Raw genomic sequence first — 17011 nt, forward strand, 5'->3', positions numbered from 1 at the left:
TTTTGCTTACCTGTGCCGTAAGTATGGGGTTAGACAAACAAAAATATGTTATGACGTAGAGAATATACAATCACGAACAGAGGTACTTGAGAGCAGATCAAAAGATACAGTCATTAGCTGTGTCATTTCCCATCTGGAGTAGAAGTCTCCCTTCCATCTCGCTTTTGTGCATGGTAATCTATCTGTATGGTGATGAGTCATTCAGCTGAGACGCACTCTTACTGACAGTGCAGAGGACGCCTGGGGCATGATGTCATCTTCACCTGGACCACTTGGACCTCAGCCAGAAACCCAGGTTCGTGTTCCTACAGGGCTACAGTCCTACACTCACTCGGCTCTCTCCTCTCCTTCGTCGTTCTCTCTTTCATTTTTACCTGAAGACAGCACATCTGACCTGACAGAAAACTTCTCTCTGCAGAGCCCACCCTCCCCCCGAACAGACTCATTAATGCAGCTCGTTAGGCTCTTAATTCATTGCTGTCAGAGAGAGAGAGAGGAGCAAGAGAAGATAGAGAGAGGAGGGCAGGAATAAAAATAACCAGGAAGGCTCATATCTCATGGCAGACAGATGCTTTGAGAGTCTATTGGAGTGTAGGTGTTATAAAACCTCTCCCTTACCTCAGTTCCAGGTTCACAACCTCAAAACCAAGCTGCTAAACCACTCAAAACCCACATATCCACTAATTAATATCCAAGCAGTAAGTTACAGACCACACAAACTATACACTCTAGACCAGGGTTTCACAAACTCAGTCCTGGCTGATTCAAATAAACAAAGCTTGATGATGAGTTGGTTTATTTGAATCAGCAGTGTAGTGCTCGGGGAAAAACTAAAATGTGCACCCTACATTTAAAAAAATAAGTTATAGGAAACCCCGCCTCAGTCTTCTGTAAACCTAACCCTGGGAAAGAGTTTCAGCGAGACAATTAAACACATTTTAATGACAAAGACACACCAGAATGGCTTTCCAAGAGGTGTTGAGTGTTCCTGAGGGGTTTAGTCTCAGTCCTGACTTAAATTTGCTTGTTATTTGGTATTTTATTAGGATCCCCGCTAGCTGTTGCGAAAGCAGCATCTACTCTTCCCGGGGTCCACACAAAACACGAAACATGACATAATACTGAACATGAATAACCAAGAACAGAACTACGTGAATTTAAAAACGGCACACACAGCCTAAATATGAGTAGACACTAAAAAATATCTAGGTCAAATAGGGGAGAGGCATTGTGCCGTGAGGTGTTGCTTTATCTGCAATTTTGAAATCAGGTTTGCTGTTCATTTGAGCAATATGAGACGGAAGGGAGTTCCACGCAATAACGACTCTATATAACACTGTACGCTTTCTTGAATTTGTTCTGGATTTGGGGACAGTGAAAAGACCCCTGGTGGCAAGTCTGGTTCGGTAAGTGTGTGTCAGAGCTGTGTGTAAGTTGATTATGCAAACAACTTGGAACGTTCAACACATTAATGTTTCTTATTTAAAAAAAAGAAGTGATGCAGTCAGTCTCCCCTGAACTCTTAAGCCAAGAGAGACTGACATGCATGGTATTTATATCATGGTATTTATATATCTGATTACAATGAAGAGAAAGACGTACCGCTCTGTTCTGGGCCAGCTGCAGCTTAACTACACCTTTCTTCACAGCACTTGACCACATGGCTGGACAAACGAGAGGCTGCAGGACTTGCTTTTTGAAGTGTGGTGTCAGAAAAGCAGAGCATCTCTTTTATTATGGACATGCCTCTTCCCATCTTTACAACCATTGAATATATATATATATATATGTTTTGGCCATGACAGTTTACAATCTAAGGTAATACCAAGTAATTTAGTCTCCTCAACTTGTTCAACAGCCACATCATTCATTACCAGATTCAGCTGAGGTCTAGAGCTGAGGGAATGATTTGTACCAAATACAATGCTCTTAGTTTTAGACATGTTCAGGACCAGTTTATTACTGACCACCCATTCCAAAACTGACTGCAACTCCTTGTTAAGGGTTTCAGTGACTTCATTGTTTGAATCATTGGCATATACTTACTGGTAAAACGTTTTAGAACACCTACTCATTCAATGGTTTTTCTTAATTTGGACTATTTTCTACATTGTAGAATAATAGTGAAGACATCAAAACTATGAAATAACACATATAGAATCATGTAGTAACCAAAAAAGTGTTAAACAAATCAAAATATATTTTATATTTGAGATTCTTCAAATAGCCACCTTTCACCCTGATGACAGCATTGCACACTCTTGGCATTCTCTCAACCAGCTTTACCTGGAATACTTTCCAACAGTCTTGAAGGAGTTCCCACATATGCTGAGCACTTGTTGGCTGCTTTTTCTTCACTCTGCGGTCTGACTCATCCCAAACCATCTCAATTGGGTTGAGGTTGGGTGATTGTAGAGGCCAGGTCATCTGATGCAGCACTCCATCACTCTCCTTCTTGGTAAAATAGCCCTTACACCGCCTGGAGGTGTGGGGGATACGCCATCCAGATCCAGATGGGATGGTGTATCACTGCAGAATACTGTGGTAGCCATGCTGGTTAAGTGTGTCTTGAATTTACCAGCAAAGCACCCCCACACCATAACATCCCCTCCTCCATGCTTTACGGTAGGAAATACGCATGCAGGGATCATCCGTTCAGCCACACCGAGTCTCACAAAGACACGGCGGTTGGAACCAAAAATCTCAAATTTGGACTCCAGACCAAAGGACACATTTGTACCGGTCCAATGTCCATTGCTTGTGTTTCTTGGCCTAAGCAAGTCTCTTATTATTGATGTCCTTTAATAGTGGTTTCTTTGCAGCAATTCAACCATGAAGGCCTGATTCACAGTCTCCTCTGAACTGTTGATGTTGAGATGTGTCTGTTACTTGAACACTGTAAAGCATTTATTTGGGTCAAGGATCGGTAGGATAGTCAGTTTTACGAGGGTATGTTTGGTTACATGACTTAAGGAGGCTTTGATGCGAAATAGGAAGCCAATTCAAGATAATATTAGATAATAGATTAAGATTAATATTGGATTGGATTGGATATGCTTAATATGAGTCTGGAAGGAGAGTTTACAGTCTAGCCAGACACCTAGGTATTTGTAGTTGTCCACATATTCTAAGACAGAACCGTCCAGAATAGTGATGCTAGTCGGGCAGGAGGGTGTGGGCAGCGATCGGTTGAAGAGAATGCATTTCATTTTACTAGCATTTAAGAGCAGTTGGAGACCACGGAAGGAGTGTTGTATGGCATTGAAGCCTGTTTGGAGGTTTGTTAACACAGTGTCCTAAGAAGGGCCAGATGTCTACAGAATGGTGTCGTCTGCGTAGAGGTGGATCAAAGAATCACCCGAAGCAAGAGCAACATCATTGATGTATACAAAGAAAAGAGTCAGCCCAAGAATTGAACCCTGTGAGACTGCCAGAGGTCCGGACAACAGGCCCTCTGATTTGACACTGAACTCTATCTGAGAAGTCCACCTGTGGTGGATGGTGCCAGGTTTCCTTCAGACGTGACGCTTGACATTCAGACCAAAGAGTTCCATCTTGGTTTCATCAAACCATAGAATCTTGTTTCTCATGGTCTGGTCCTTTAGGTGCCTTTTGGCAAACTCCAAGCAGGATGTCATGTGCCTTTTACCAAGGAGTGGCTTGGAAGATTATTCACGGTTCCAAAACTTCTTCCATTTTTGCTCTGACATGCACTGTCAACTGTGGGACCTTATATAGTTGTGTGCCTTTCCAAATCATGTCCAATCAATTGAATTTGCCACAGGTGGACTCCAATCTAGTAGAAACATCTCAAGGATGATCAATGGAAACAGGATAAGCCTGAGCTCAATTTCAAGTCTCATATAAAAGGGTCTGAATACTTATGTAAATAAGGTATTCCATTTTTTAAATGTTTAATACATTCGCACACGTTTCTAAAAACATGTTTTCACTTTGTCATTATGGGGTATTGTGTGTATAAAAACGGCATGGAGGAATGGGCCAAAATATCAGCAACAGTGTGTGAAAACCTTGTGAAGACTTATAGAAAACGTTTGACCTCTGTCATTGCCAAGAAAGGGTATATAACAAAGTATTGAGATAAACTTTTGTTATTGACCAAATACTTATTTTCCACCATAATTTGCAAATAAATTAATTAAAAATCCTACAATGTGATTTTCTGGATTTTGTTTCTTCTAATTTTGTCTGTCATAGTTGAAGTGTACCTATGATGAAAATTACAGGCCTCTCTCGTCTTTTTAAGTGGGAGAACTTGCACAATTGGTGGCTGACTAAATACTTTTTTGCCCCACTGTATATGTAGGGGACAAAAAGGAATTGAATCCCTTTTTAGATACAATTTTTAAGGCTGCAAAATGTGAAAAACGTTCAAGGGGGTGTAGATCTTCTATAGGCACTCTATCTAGGCTAAGAAACATACACTTTGCAGTCAGTGCACAACCCCCAGTGCACACATTTCTCCTGCAGGGGGTTTTGACAGGCGACTCCCTCCTTGTGCTTTGTCAGGGAGTGGGAGGCTGGAGTTGCCAGGATTCAGTGGATTTAGCAGTCTCCCACTTCCATTTTTATGCCACCTACTCAGCTCTCCCATCTCCGTGCCTTAGAGGCGGTTACCCTATCCTCCTCTCTAATTCCCAGGCCACCCCTAAACCTTCACTGATAAACTGAACCCCCTGGCATAGCCTGTCTCCCCTTCTCCGATATCAAACCACGAACCTTGACCCTAGCCACTAACTTGAACCTCTGGATAAAAATCACAGCCAACCAGAATATTGATCCTGATATTACACTATCCTCCCCATAGGAATGCATGATAAGATCCAACCCAGTGTAGGCTCGGCCATAATGTATGTGCTCTCTGACACCTGGAGTTGGAAGGCATAGGACAACGACAAAGGACTAGTCAGCCCTTCCCCACTCTGAGGGGCCGAAATGTTTCTCTCTGTTACAGTATTCAGAGGACTGACTCTTGAATGTGATAGAATAATACTATATTATCCATGTCTGGTATCTCTCTGAAACTTGACCACTGAGGATAACTCTGATGCTATCTACTGTTGAAGTCGGAAGTTCACATACACCTTAGCCAAATACATTTAAACTCCGTTTTTCACAATTCCCGACAGCCTTAGGTCCAGTTAGGATCACCACTTTATTTTAAGAGCGTGAAATGTCAGAATAATAGTAGAGAGAATGATTTATTTCAGCTTTTATTTCTTTCATCACATTCCCAGTGGGTCAGAAGTTTACATACACTCAATTAGTATTTGGTAGCATTGCCTTTAAATTGTTTAACTTGGGTCTAATGTTTCGGGTATCCTTCCACAAGCTTCCCACAATAGGTTGGGTGAATTTTGGCCCATTCCTCCTGACAGAGCTGGTGTAACTGAGTCAGCTGAGTTTGTAGGCCTCAGGTTGCTCGCACACGCTTTTCCAGTTCTGCCCACAAATGTTATAAAGGACTGAGATCAGGGCTTTGTGATGGCCACTTCAATACCTTGACTTTGTTGTCCTTAAGCCATATTGCCACAACTTTGGAAGTATGTTTGGGGTCATTGTCCATTTGGAAGACCCATTTTCCACCAAGCTTTATCTTCCTGACTAATGTCTTGAGATGTAGTTTCAATACATTCACGTAATTTTCCAACCTCGTTTTCCTACCTCAGCTTCTTTCCTAACGTACTTATTTTCTTTACTATGTCGATATAGGACTCGTTTTACTGTGGATATAGATGATTTTGTACCTGTTTCCTCCAGCATCTTCACAAGCTCCTTTGCTGCTGTTCTGGGATTGATTTGCACTTTTCACACTCAAGTAAGTTCGTCTCTAGGAGACTTCCTCCTTCCTGAGCAGTATGACGGCTGCGTTGTCCCATGGTGTTTATACTTGCGTACTATTGTTTGTGCAGATGAACGTGGTACCTTCAGGCGTTTGGAAATTGATCCCAACGATGAACCAGACTTGTGGAGGTCTAAAACATGTTTTCTGAGGTCTTGGCTGATTTCTTTAGATTTTCCCATGATGTCAAGCAAAGAGGCACTGCGTTTGAAGGTAGGCCTTGAAATACATCCACAGTTACACCTCCAATTGACTCAAATGATGTCAATTAGCCTTTGTAGAGGCTTCTAAAGCCATGAAATCGTTTTCTGGACTTTTCCAAGCTGTTAAAAGGCACAGTCAACTTAGTGTATGTAAATGTCTGACCCACTGGAATTGTGATACACCTTCAGATGTTATAAATGTAATCAAATGCCTTCGTTCTCTTTCTTACCCTGTTTCCAGCCATGGAGGAAAGTTGATGATCAATTCTCATTTGCTAGGCTCCTAGGCCTCTGGCCTAGTAAGCATCTCTTTGTCAATGCTCTGCCTTGTAAGTTAACCTTAGAATCGATATGCCTCGAATAAGGCGTTGTTAATGTCAGTGTTGCCTACATTAACATGTATGCCTTGTATGTGAAACCATTCATTTTACAAAGTTATGAAATAATTCTTGCTCTGATATTCGCTCCTCGTGACCATTCGTTGATCTTAGTCAGCTAAACCCATAATACTTTTGATTGCACATGGTCCAACTGAAGCCTCCTGCATATGGCTAATTATCTTTACAGAGTTAGAGCAACATTTCAATAGGCTAATTGCTTAGCCTTATTACGAGTTGCACGCGAGGTATGTAGAAAGTCCTCGACACAGTATATACACATGTATTACTGCCCACTACACCAGCACACTCCGCTAACAGGGTCTAAACAAGCAGCAGTAATCACCAGAGGACAAGGGGTGAGGGGCAAATGACAGAAACGCTGAGAGCCATGAGAAAGGATGGAGAGCCATGGAGGGGAGTGTGACTGCGAGGACAGATAAGGGGCTGAAGGAGCGTGATGTAATTGCTTGATTTCTAGACTCACGATACCCTGGAGCCATTGAGGAGAGAGAGAGAGAGAGAGAGAGAGAGAGAGAGAGAGAGAGAGAGAGAGAGAGAGAGAGAGAGAGAGAGAGAGAGAGAGAGAGAGAGAGAGAGAGAGAGAGAGAGAGACAGAAAAAGAGAGAGATCGAGCCCTATATACATCAACATGCAAATATATTTGTTTCCTAAAGTAAGGTGGTTCATTTATTGATGCTGTCTGTCTGTCTGTCTGTCTGTCTGTCTGTCTGTCTGTCTGTCTGTCTGTCTGTCTGTCTGTCTGTCTGTCTGTCTGTCTGTCTGTCTGTCTGTCTGTCTGTCTGTCTGTCTGTCTGTCTGTCTGTCTGTCTGTCTGTCTGTCTGTCTGTCTGTCTGTCTGTCTGTCTGTGTGTGTGTGAGATACAGAGAGAGAGAATGTGTGTTTTGTTTGTTATCTGATTGAGATAGTTAGTGGATGTGTGTGCTTGCAAGGGTGCATTTGGCTGAGTGTACTGTTGACGTATACACATGCTCCTATGGAAGAGGAGGAGGGATGGCTCCAGTGTATAGGTTTAGGTGATGAGGAGTGACAGCCAGTGTTATGTCAATCAGTCTGCTGGAGAGGCAGAGGTTAAAGGTAGTTCACCGGCTGAAAATAGCCCCACATGATCACTACCTCCCTAGAGTTGAAATGTTTTAACATCAAATCGGAGTCGGGCCTCAGGAGAGTGCTGAAATATGAATGCACAGCTAGCCTAAATATGCTGACCAGCAGGCTTTCACCAGGCCTCAACAGGGGAGCACAGAGAAAGACAGTGGTGGGAGAGAGAGAATGAGAGCGAGAGAGAATGATCGAGAGAGCTGAGAGGGAAGGTAGAATAAACAGAGCGGTGGTACTTTTTGTGTGTTCATTAAGAAAGCGATCGATGGCTGCTACACCTTAAACAAAGCCTTCATTTTGTTTCTGCTCCAGCCACAAATCTATCATCCCTCTCCTCCGGATCAATTGGCACTAGAGAGCATGTATGTACTGACAGCAGGAAGCAGAAAGATCCTTTTTAAAACACTATATACTACAGGATTAGGTCAGAGTTTTGTGCAGGCCAGTCAGGTTCTTCCACACCGATCTCGAGAAACCATTTCTGTATGGACCTCGCTTTGTGCACGGGGGCATTATTATGCTGAAACAGGGAAGGGTCTTCCCCAAACTGTTGCCACAAAGTTGGAAGCAAAGAATTGTCTAGAATGTTATTGCATGCTCTAGCGTTAAGATTTCCCTTCAAAGAAACTAAGGGGCCTGAACCATGAAAAACAGACCACCTCATCCACCAAACTTTACAGTCTGCACTATGCATTGGGATAGGTAGTGTTCTCCTGGCATCCACCAAACCCAGATTAGTCCGCCGGACTGCCAGATGGTGAAGCATGATACATCCCTGCAGAGTTTGTGTTTCCACTGCTCCAGAGTCCAATGGCGGCGAGATTTACACCCCTCCAGCCGACGCTTGGCTCTTGTGCTGATGTTGCTTCCAGAGGGAGTTTGGAACTCGGTGGTGAGTGTCGCAACCGAGGACAGAGGATTTGTATTCGCTTACGCGCTTCAGCACTCGGCGGTTCCGTTCTGTGAGCTTGTGTGGCCTACCACTTCGAAGCCGTTGTTGCTCGATTTCATACACCGGTCAGCAACGGGTGTGGCTGAAATAGTCTAATCCACTAATTTGAAGGCGTTCCCACATACTTTTGTAATATTTAGTGTATGCCAATGTAGCAGTTGGAAACAGTCAAGAAAAATGACAGAACAATGCTGTCAGCAGATATTGTCTTCAAGACTACAGAGCTTTGAGAGAAAATGAATATGTGTTGTTTCAAATGAAGACACATAAGACATACCTATAATAGGGATCTTACAGGCTAATTCAGGTAACAGGCCTCTGTCAGACTTCATTTTCAGGAAATAAAAAGCCTAACATATGTCGAGTAGGATAGCTGTATGTTGCATGCTGTGTTATAAGCAATGTGTGTCTACGCAAGTTAACACAAGAAGTGTCATAACAGCGTGCCCCCGATATACACTCAACAATTCATCTGGCAGAACACAAAGCAGCTTATCAAATGGCTTCAGTCAGTCAGGACAACATTAACCACAATTAACCTAAAAGCTATGCCAACAATATCTACTAACACACACATACCCACTACCCACACCTACACTATCCCCCATGGCATCAATCACAATCCTCTGGTCGTTTGACTGCTTCATCTTTCACTGCTTCACCCTTCATATTGCAATCTAGAGACATAAAGGGACTCGCGTGAGTAGCAACAATCAGACATTTTTATTTGAGTGTTTTAATCTTCAAAAACAGCACTGATTGCGCAGTCAGTCAGGCAACTAGAGATTGGTTTCTATTTCTGTAGCTGCTGTGTCTAAATGTGTACTCTGTTTAAGGGAGAAAGCGGGGTAAACAGATGCTGAGCGAGATAGGGAGCGATACCAGGAGCAGAGACAGGAACAGAAAAGGCCAGCACAACTCCAGACTGGCCCTGACCTGAAGGCAGCACAACTCCAGACTGGCCTTGACCTGAAGGCAGCACAACTCCAGACTGGCCCTGACCTGAAGGCAGCACACTCCAGACTGGCCCTGACCTGAAGGCAGCACACTCCAGACTGGCCCTGACCTGAAGGCAGCACACTCCAGACTGGCCCTGACCTGAAGGCAGCACAACTCCAATAAAGGAGAGGAGAGGAGGGGGGACGAAGGAGGGAGAGATACTGTACATGTGGGGGAAGGGAGGCAATGGCAGCGGATCCGTACGTGTGTGTGTGTGTGTGTGTGTGTGTGTGTGTGTGTGTGTGTGTGTGTGTGTGTGTGTGTGTGTGTGTGTGTGTGTGTGTGTGTGTGTGTGTGTGTGTGTGTGTGTGTGTGTGTGTGTGTGTGTGTGTGTGTGTGTGTGTGTGTGTGTGTGTGTGTGTGTGTGTGTACATGCAATGGGGATGTTACAGGGGTTTATCTGGATGGGACATCATTCACACACCAGCATATCAGCATACATCTGTAGGATGTGGCAGGGCTTGCAGACAACGAATGACAAAGGATAATGAATTACAAAGGGAAACCCAGCCATGAGATTCCCAGTGATGCAGAACTCCCAAACGATCTAAATGCCATTTATGCTGACTTTGAGGAAAACAACAAAGTCCTGCATGAAAGCCCCTGTTGTTCCGGATGACTGTGCGATCTCGCTCTGCGTGGCTGATGTGAGTTAAACTTTTAAACAGGTTAACACTCGCCAGACAGAACACCAGGGTGCATTCTCAGAGCATGCGCAGACCAGCTGGCAAGTGTCTTCATGGGCAATTTCAATCCCCCAATGTCCAAGTCGGTAATCCCAACATGTTTCAAACTGACCACAATTGTCCCTGTTCCCAAGAACTCCAAGGTTACCTGCCTAAAGAACAATCGCCGTGTAGCACTCACATCTTTAATTATGAAGTGCTTTGAAAGGCTGGCCATCAACACCATCCTCCCAGGCACCCTGGACCCACTCCAATTCACATACTGCCCCAACAGATGCACAGAGGACGCAATCTCAACTGCACTTTACACTGCTCTCTCCCACCTGGACAAGAGGGGAAATAACTATGTGAGAATGCTGTTCATAGACAACAGCTCAACACCATAGTCCCCTCAAAGCTCATCACAAAGCTCAGGATCCTGGGACTGAACAACTCCCTCTGCAACTGGATCCTGGAGGTCCTGATGGGCAGCCCCAGGTGGGGAGGGTAGGCAACAACGCCACCGCCACGCTGACCCTCAACAGGGGGGCCCCTCAGGGGTGTGTGCTTAGTCCCCTCCTGAACTCCCTGTTCACCCACGATTGCATGACCCAATAGATCAAGTTTGCTGACTACACGATGTTGATAGATCACTGACAGTGATGAGACAGCCTACAGGAAGGAGGTCAGAGACTTGGCAGTGCCAGGACAACAACCTCTCCCTCAATGTCAGTAAATCCAAGGAGCTGATCAAGGACTACAGGAGAAATAGAGGAGAGTATGCCCCCATCCACATCTACGGGGCTGTAGTGGAGCAGGCCAAGAGCTTCAAGTTTCTTGGCGTCCACATCACTAAGGACTTAACATAGTCCACCCACACAGTCTCCTCATACCCCTCAGGAGGCTGAAAAGGTTTGTCATATACAGCTGCACCATCGAGAGCATCTTGACTGGCTGCAAGCCTGCATCACTGCTTGGTATGGGCAAATGCATCACCCTCGACCGCAAAACGCTACAGAGGGTGGGGCGGACGGCCCAGTACATCACTGGGCCAACCTCCCTGTCTCTCAGGACCTCTATATCAGGCGGTGTCAGAGGAAGGCCTGAAACATTGTCAAAGACTTCAGCCACCCGAGCCACTGTTCACTTTGCTACCTTCCAGCAAACGATACCGGAGAATCGGCTCCCGGACAAACACTCTCCGAATAAGCTTCTATCCCCAAGCCATAAGACTTCTAAATAGCCATAAGACCATTAAATTGTTCATTAAATGGTTACCCAGAGTATCTGCATTGACCCTATCTTGCACTGACTCTATGCACACTCACAATAATATACAGTATATACGCACTATACACACAAAACCCACACACATTCACATACACACACGCACGCGCACACGCACACAAACACACACGCACATTGCTGCTACTCTGGTCTTTATTTGTATTTGTATTCTTATCTAGTCACATTACCCTGCCTTTATGTACATATCTACCTCAAATACCTTGTACCCTGCACATTCATCTGGGTACTGGTACTCCCTGTATATAGCTTCATTCTTGTTGCTATATTAGATTTGACAAGCATCTCACGGTAAAGTCTACACCTGTTCTATTAGGCACATGTGACAAATACCATTTGATTTTATATCTCACACACCATTCTTTAAAACCTCAAATGCACTCCCACAGAAAAGCCATAGGGTGTGCCACATGCGTGTAATGCTGCATGTGTTTGCGTTTAAGAGAGAGGGAGAGCGAGAGCGAGATAAAGGCCTCCTACACTTTCCCTGCACACTGAAGCTGTAAATGACAAATGCGTAGCATCACTTTGTTACAACAGAAGGGACTCAAAGGATTTGGTCAGAGAGTTTTGAGCACAATATACTCCCACACATACACAGACATGGGCTACGCTACAGCGTACAAAGAGGAGCCACAAAGGAAGACTTTACCACATTATTGGGACATAGGGTCTGTGATTCACGCATTTCTCAGAGGCCAAAATGTGTGGCTGCTATATCCTCAATCCAGAAATCCAAGCGTTATGTTTGTAAGTGCCAATATTAGCAAATGTTTAAGAAATCCATGAAAGAAACCATCCACTGAATTGAGAAAAGTCTCACTCAAGAAATAGAGTTGATCATTTCTCCCTATCTGGCCAGCATAAGTGTTTCCATTTGGCATTCTGGACAGAGAGTTGACCATCCTGGTAAACTGGTAACCAAACAAAGCTTTTGATGAGAGTCAGACTTACAAGTGCTGGAACAGACATGGATCATATGTCCATACCAATTCAGTTTTTTGACTCCATAAAGCAGTTTATCTAGAGATGCTTCGGAATAAGCCTTCACTCAAGGTGCAGCACAAATTTAAAAGGATGTCTATGTTCAATATTGCATCACACAAACCGACCTATCATATATATTTCCATAGAAACAACACAAACCTCATTTTTTCATTGAGATAACATCAGATACATTCCCATTTTCAAAATCCACAGGGAACCACCGAAACCATACCAAATATCAACATGACACAGCTGTATGTGACAAATCTATCATCAGACCAGTCAGTCAACAACCACTTCTAATTGGTGCCTACCATGATATGATGCGGATGCTTCTTGGCTTTCCGGACGTTGTTGATGAACCGCCGGCCCATTTTTTTGGCATACCACACGGAGACGAACATCCTGCCTGAGTGCTGAACACTGAGCCGCCGTGGGGATCCTAACAAACACCGTTCACCTCCCAAAATGATGGACGAGCCGGATAAGTGGGTGGCAGAGAGAGAAGAGAGGAGGTGCTCTCAAGGGGCGTTTCCTCTCAAAAAAACATGACAAATTCATAAACCCATATTATATCAAGGCAGTTTGTCTGCCACATGACAACATTACTAGGAATATCGGTATAGCCTGGGAATATCTCGATGTAAGTGAAAAATACTTTTAAAATAACCTCATACTAAACATGCACTTTCAACTAATGCAGAATTAGGCCAGCCTACTTCAACAATAGAAAGACAAAAATGTCAACAATACCCCTGATATCAAGCATTGGGCTGGGAAGGCAGATAGCTTTACATTCAAAGCCAGACAAACACTTTTAAATCCGGGGGTACCACAGTCCCGGTCTGGGTACCAAAAATAACTCTGGAGAGGCGGAATAGAGTTTGGACTCCGGCGACAATGTTCCTTCCACCCCCTGCTCTGCTGTGTAATCCAAGTGTGGAGTCGGTCATTAGAGGAATCCTCAACACGGCGGTTTGGGTGGGATTGTATAGCCTACCTGTCGGTCTGATAATTCACCTACTGTTCAAATATGAGCAAAAGCGCTATTTTGAACAGCTGTCAAAATAGCCAAGCCTACGACCGGGCTACGTATTTGCATCTGCATCTAATTTGGGAAAACAAGCTAAAAACACATTCGTCTTCTGGATGTCTCGTTCTGATCTAAAACGGGTTATTCTTTATTCTGAGGTGCGCGACCGGTGTCTCCCTTCGAGCTCCATCCTCCGCTTTACAACAGCCCGCTGTAGTCTCTCTCTCCTGAGCGAATATCCCCTGTCTCTTTACCCTTGTCCTGTGCTCACTGAGATACAGTTTATGCTGCTGCAGCGGCTGCTGCACCCCCCCCCCCCCCACCCCGTGGAAGGGGAAGTGGGAAAGTTTTATGGCAATTATGATGGCGGGGGAGGGGTGTTGATTGTGTTAGTGGTGTCGATGTTTGAAGAGGGTAGAGCTGGGGTTGGGGTGGGGACTATGGCAAAAGGGGTGATAAACCTAAATTGACATTTTAATCTAAAGTGAAACACACTGCAATATGATTGGTCATACATGTGTAATATCCCCGTGGTCTGCTCAAAGCGCAATCTGCACCACTCATCAACTAAACATGGCATAGTAGCAACCCACTCGACCATCCGAGCGATTTACACAGTGTTATCCCAATGCAGTGCAGTATGTACGGCAGACATGCAGCCTTCCAATGAGCTAGTCCTCTCTAGCAGGCAGCGCCAGTCTGTATGTCTGTCAGCCAGTCAGTCTGTCTGTCTGAGCTGAGTTTGACAGTGCTCCACTTCCAAGCTTGTCCGACTCTACAGGGCTGTCACTTTACTACAGTATCACTGGGACGTTTAATTCAATATTCTGTTTCTCTCTCTCTCTCTCTCTCTCTCTCTCTGTTATGTCTATGTCCTCCCCTTCCCTCCTCACTTCCTCCCCACTCTGCTGCAGTCAATAAAGTAAGCACCATGGACAGCAACACAGGACAGAGATGGAGCGCTAAGTAAATGCATAAGTGCACACACACACGCACACACACATGCACACACACGTACACATGGGAGTTATGTAAGGACATGCAAAGCTGACATAGTCATTGTGTGTGTGTGCCATTCAGAGGGTGAGTGGGCAAGACAAAAGATTTAAGGGCCTTTGATCGGGGTACGGTAGTAGGTGCCAGGCTTCACCGGAATGAGTCAAGAACTGCAACGCTGCTGTGTTTTTCACACTCAACAGTTTCCCACGTGTATCCAGAATGGTCCACCACCCAAAGGACATCCAGACAACTTGACACAACTGTGGGAAGCATTGGAGTCAACATGGGCCAACATCCCTGCGAAACGCTTTCGACACCTTGTAGAGTGGAAGGTTAAGAAGGTGTTCCTAATGTCTTGTACACTCAGTATATATGCACAAGTGCACGCATTCACACACACAAGCACACACACACAAGAGTTATGTAAGAACATGCAGCGCTGACAGCCTCACTTTGGTAAATACAATAGCTTTCTCCCCCTCTTACCTCATTTTCTCTCACTTCCAATTACAGGACCCACTCTACTCTCTACTCTCCCTCCCACTACGATCCCCCCTCGCCTCTATCTAATGCTGACGATTCTCTCCTCTTCTAGCGCGCGTCGTCTTTGCCTTCCTCTGCACTCTCCCCTCCCCTCCCCAGTAGACCCGAGCTGCTCCTGCACAGTAATTACATTGGAGCTGCAGGGACGCCTTTAAACATTTATTAAAGAAAAGTAAGGAAGATGGAGAAAATGAATATACAAGTCAGATACAGAGAGGAGTGCAGAGAGAAAGAGGGAGGGGAGGAGAGAGGCAGGGAATAGGGAGAATGCAGGGCCCCGGTGGAATACACTAGAGAACATTTTTAATTGAATTCCTGCAGAAATAAATGACTGGGTTACTTTACTGTAACCCAAACATGGCAGTTAATCTGAGGGTCAAACGACTGAACTCTAATAGCATACATTACATGGGAGGCGAGGGAGAGAGGGAGGATGCTGAGCAGAGGGCGGGGCGGGGGGGCAGTTGAGTGATAGAAGAGTATAGTGTAGTGAGTAAAGTAGGCTAATGTTCAGTGTAGTGCAGTGGATGGGGGGAGTAGTATTGGGTAATAAGGATCAATATAATCATGTATAAAGATGGGTTAATAAAACAAAAACACCCCATTGGATTAGCCCTATCATAAACAGGTCAGATTCAGACCTGATTCAGACCTGATTTAGATCTCAGACTGAAAACAGTCTTAAGGGCTCCAAGCCAAAGCACCGTGACGCTGGTGCCGTCATCTCCATAACTGAGGAGGAGGGTTAAGCCAGCATCCTTACAAAAAAACGTCAAATTTGCGGTTTGACGTGTTGATCTTCATGTTGACGTGTGACCATATTTGCACACGTCTTACATTTAGAGTTCACGTGTTAACACCACCTTTCACTTGGGACGAGAATAAATAAAAAAAATTGTGATATGTTCACGTGTCCAAAAACCACGTGTTTTTTTTCTTCATGTTATTCTTTTTTTTTTTGTAAGGGCAGGGCCATCTCCTGTTGCCATGCCAACCCACTGCAGTGCTTCCTGAGGCGATCCTACCCATAAAGCGTAAGAACAGTGCAGAATAGGGCAGGAGTCCTCAGTGTTGTTTGCAAACTGAGCACTTTTAAGCACCTAGCAGCCAACGACACCACAACTGCTGCCATCTGCCTATAAAACTACATCAATGTCTTCCTGTCAATGTAGAGGCAAGAGTGTGTGGGTGCGGGTGTACGTTTGTTGGGGGAGATAGAATTTATTGGATCACTGCTGACTGTCTGGGGAGGTGAATCCCTAAGGCGCACTCTACACAATGCAGCATCACACCCCAGCCCATATTGACACACACACACACACACACACACACACACACACACACACACACACACACACACACACACACACACACACACACACACACACACACACACACACACACACACACACACATATGGGGATAAATGTGTTAAAACCTTTTTTTTCCTCACTCGCTCCTCACCCTTCCTGCCTTCTACATTTCTAATGAGCTGCATATACACTCAGTGGCCAGTTTATTAGGTACACCATCTAGTACCAGGTCGGACCCCTCTTTGTCCCAGAACAGCCTGAATTATTCGGGCATGGAAACATTGCTCAATTGTTATTAAGGGACTTAACATTCCCCACACCATTACACCACCACTACCAGCCTGTACCGTTTACACCTGGCAGGATGGGGCCATGGACGCCAAATCCTGACTCTGCCGTCAGCATGACGCAACAGGAACTGGGACTCGTCAGAGCAGGCAATATTTTTCCACTCCTCAATTGTCCTGTGTTGGTGATCGCGTGCGCACTGGAGCCTCTACTTCTTGTTTGTAGCTGATAGGACTCGAACCCGGTGTGGTTGTCTGCTGCAATAGCCCATCCGTGACAAGGACCGATGAGCTGTGTTCCGAGATGCCGTTCTGCACACCACTGTTGTACTGCGCCGTTATTTGCCTGATTGTGGCCTGCC

General features: G+C 44.9%; 1 protein-coding gene across 12 annotated transcripts in view; it reads right to left on the reverse strand.

Annotated features, from left to right (window-relative positions):
* LOC124007149 (disks large homolog 4-like) overlaps positions 1 to 17011 on the reverse strand; it is a 118266-nt gene that overhangs the window by 22770 nt on the left and 78485 nt on the right. Inside the window, exon 1 of one of the 12 annotated variants that reach the window (XM_046317572.1) lies at positions 12789 to 13745. The exons of the other annotated variants lie outside the window; for them this stretch is intronic. Within the exon in view, the coding sequence (XP_046173528.1) occupies positions 12789 to 12878 (90 nt within the window). The 5' untranslated portion in view covers positions 12879 to 13745. Of the gene's footprint in view, positions 1 to 12788; positions 13746 to 17011 lie in introns of those variants that run through there. 12 annotated transcript variants of the gene reach the window in all.

This window comes from Oncorhynchus gorbuscha, linkage group LG02 (genome assembly GCF_021184085.1).
Source record: "Oncorhynchus gorbuscha isolate QuinsamMale2020 ecotype Even-year linkage group LG02, OgorEven_v1.0, whole genome shotgun sequence".
Lineage (NCBI taxonomy): Eukaryota > Metazoa > Chordata > Actinopteri > Salmoniformes > Salmonidae > Oncorhynchus > Oncorhynchus gorbuscha.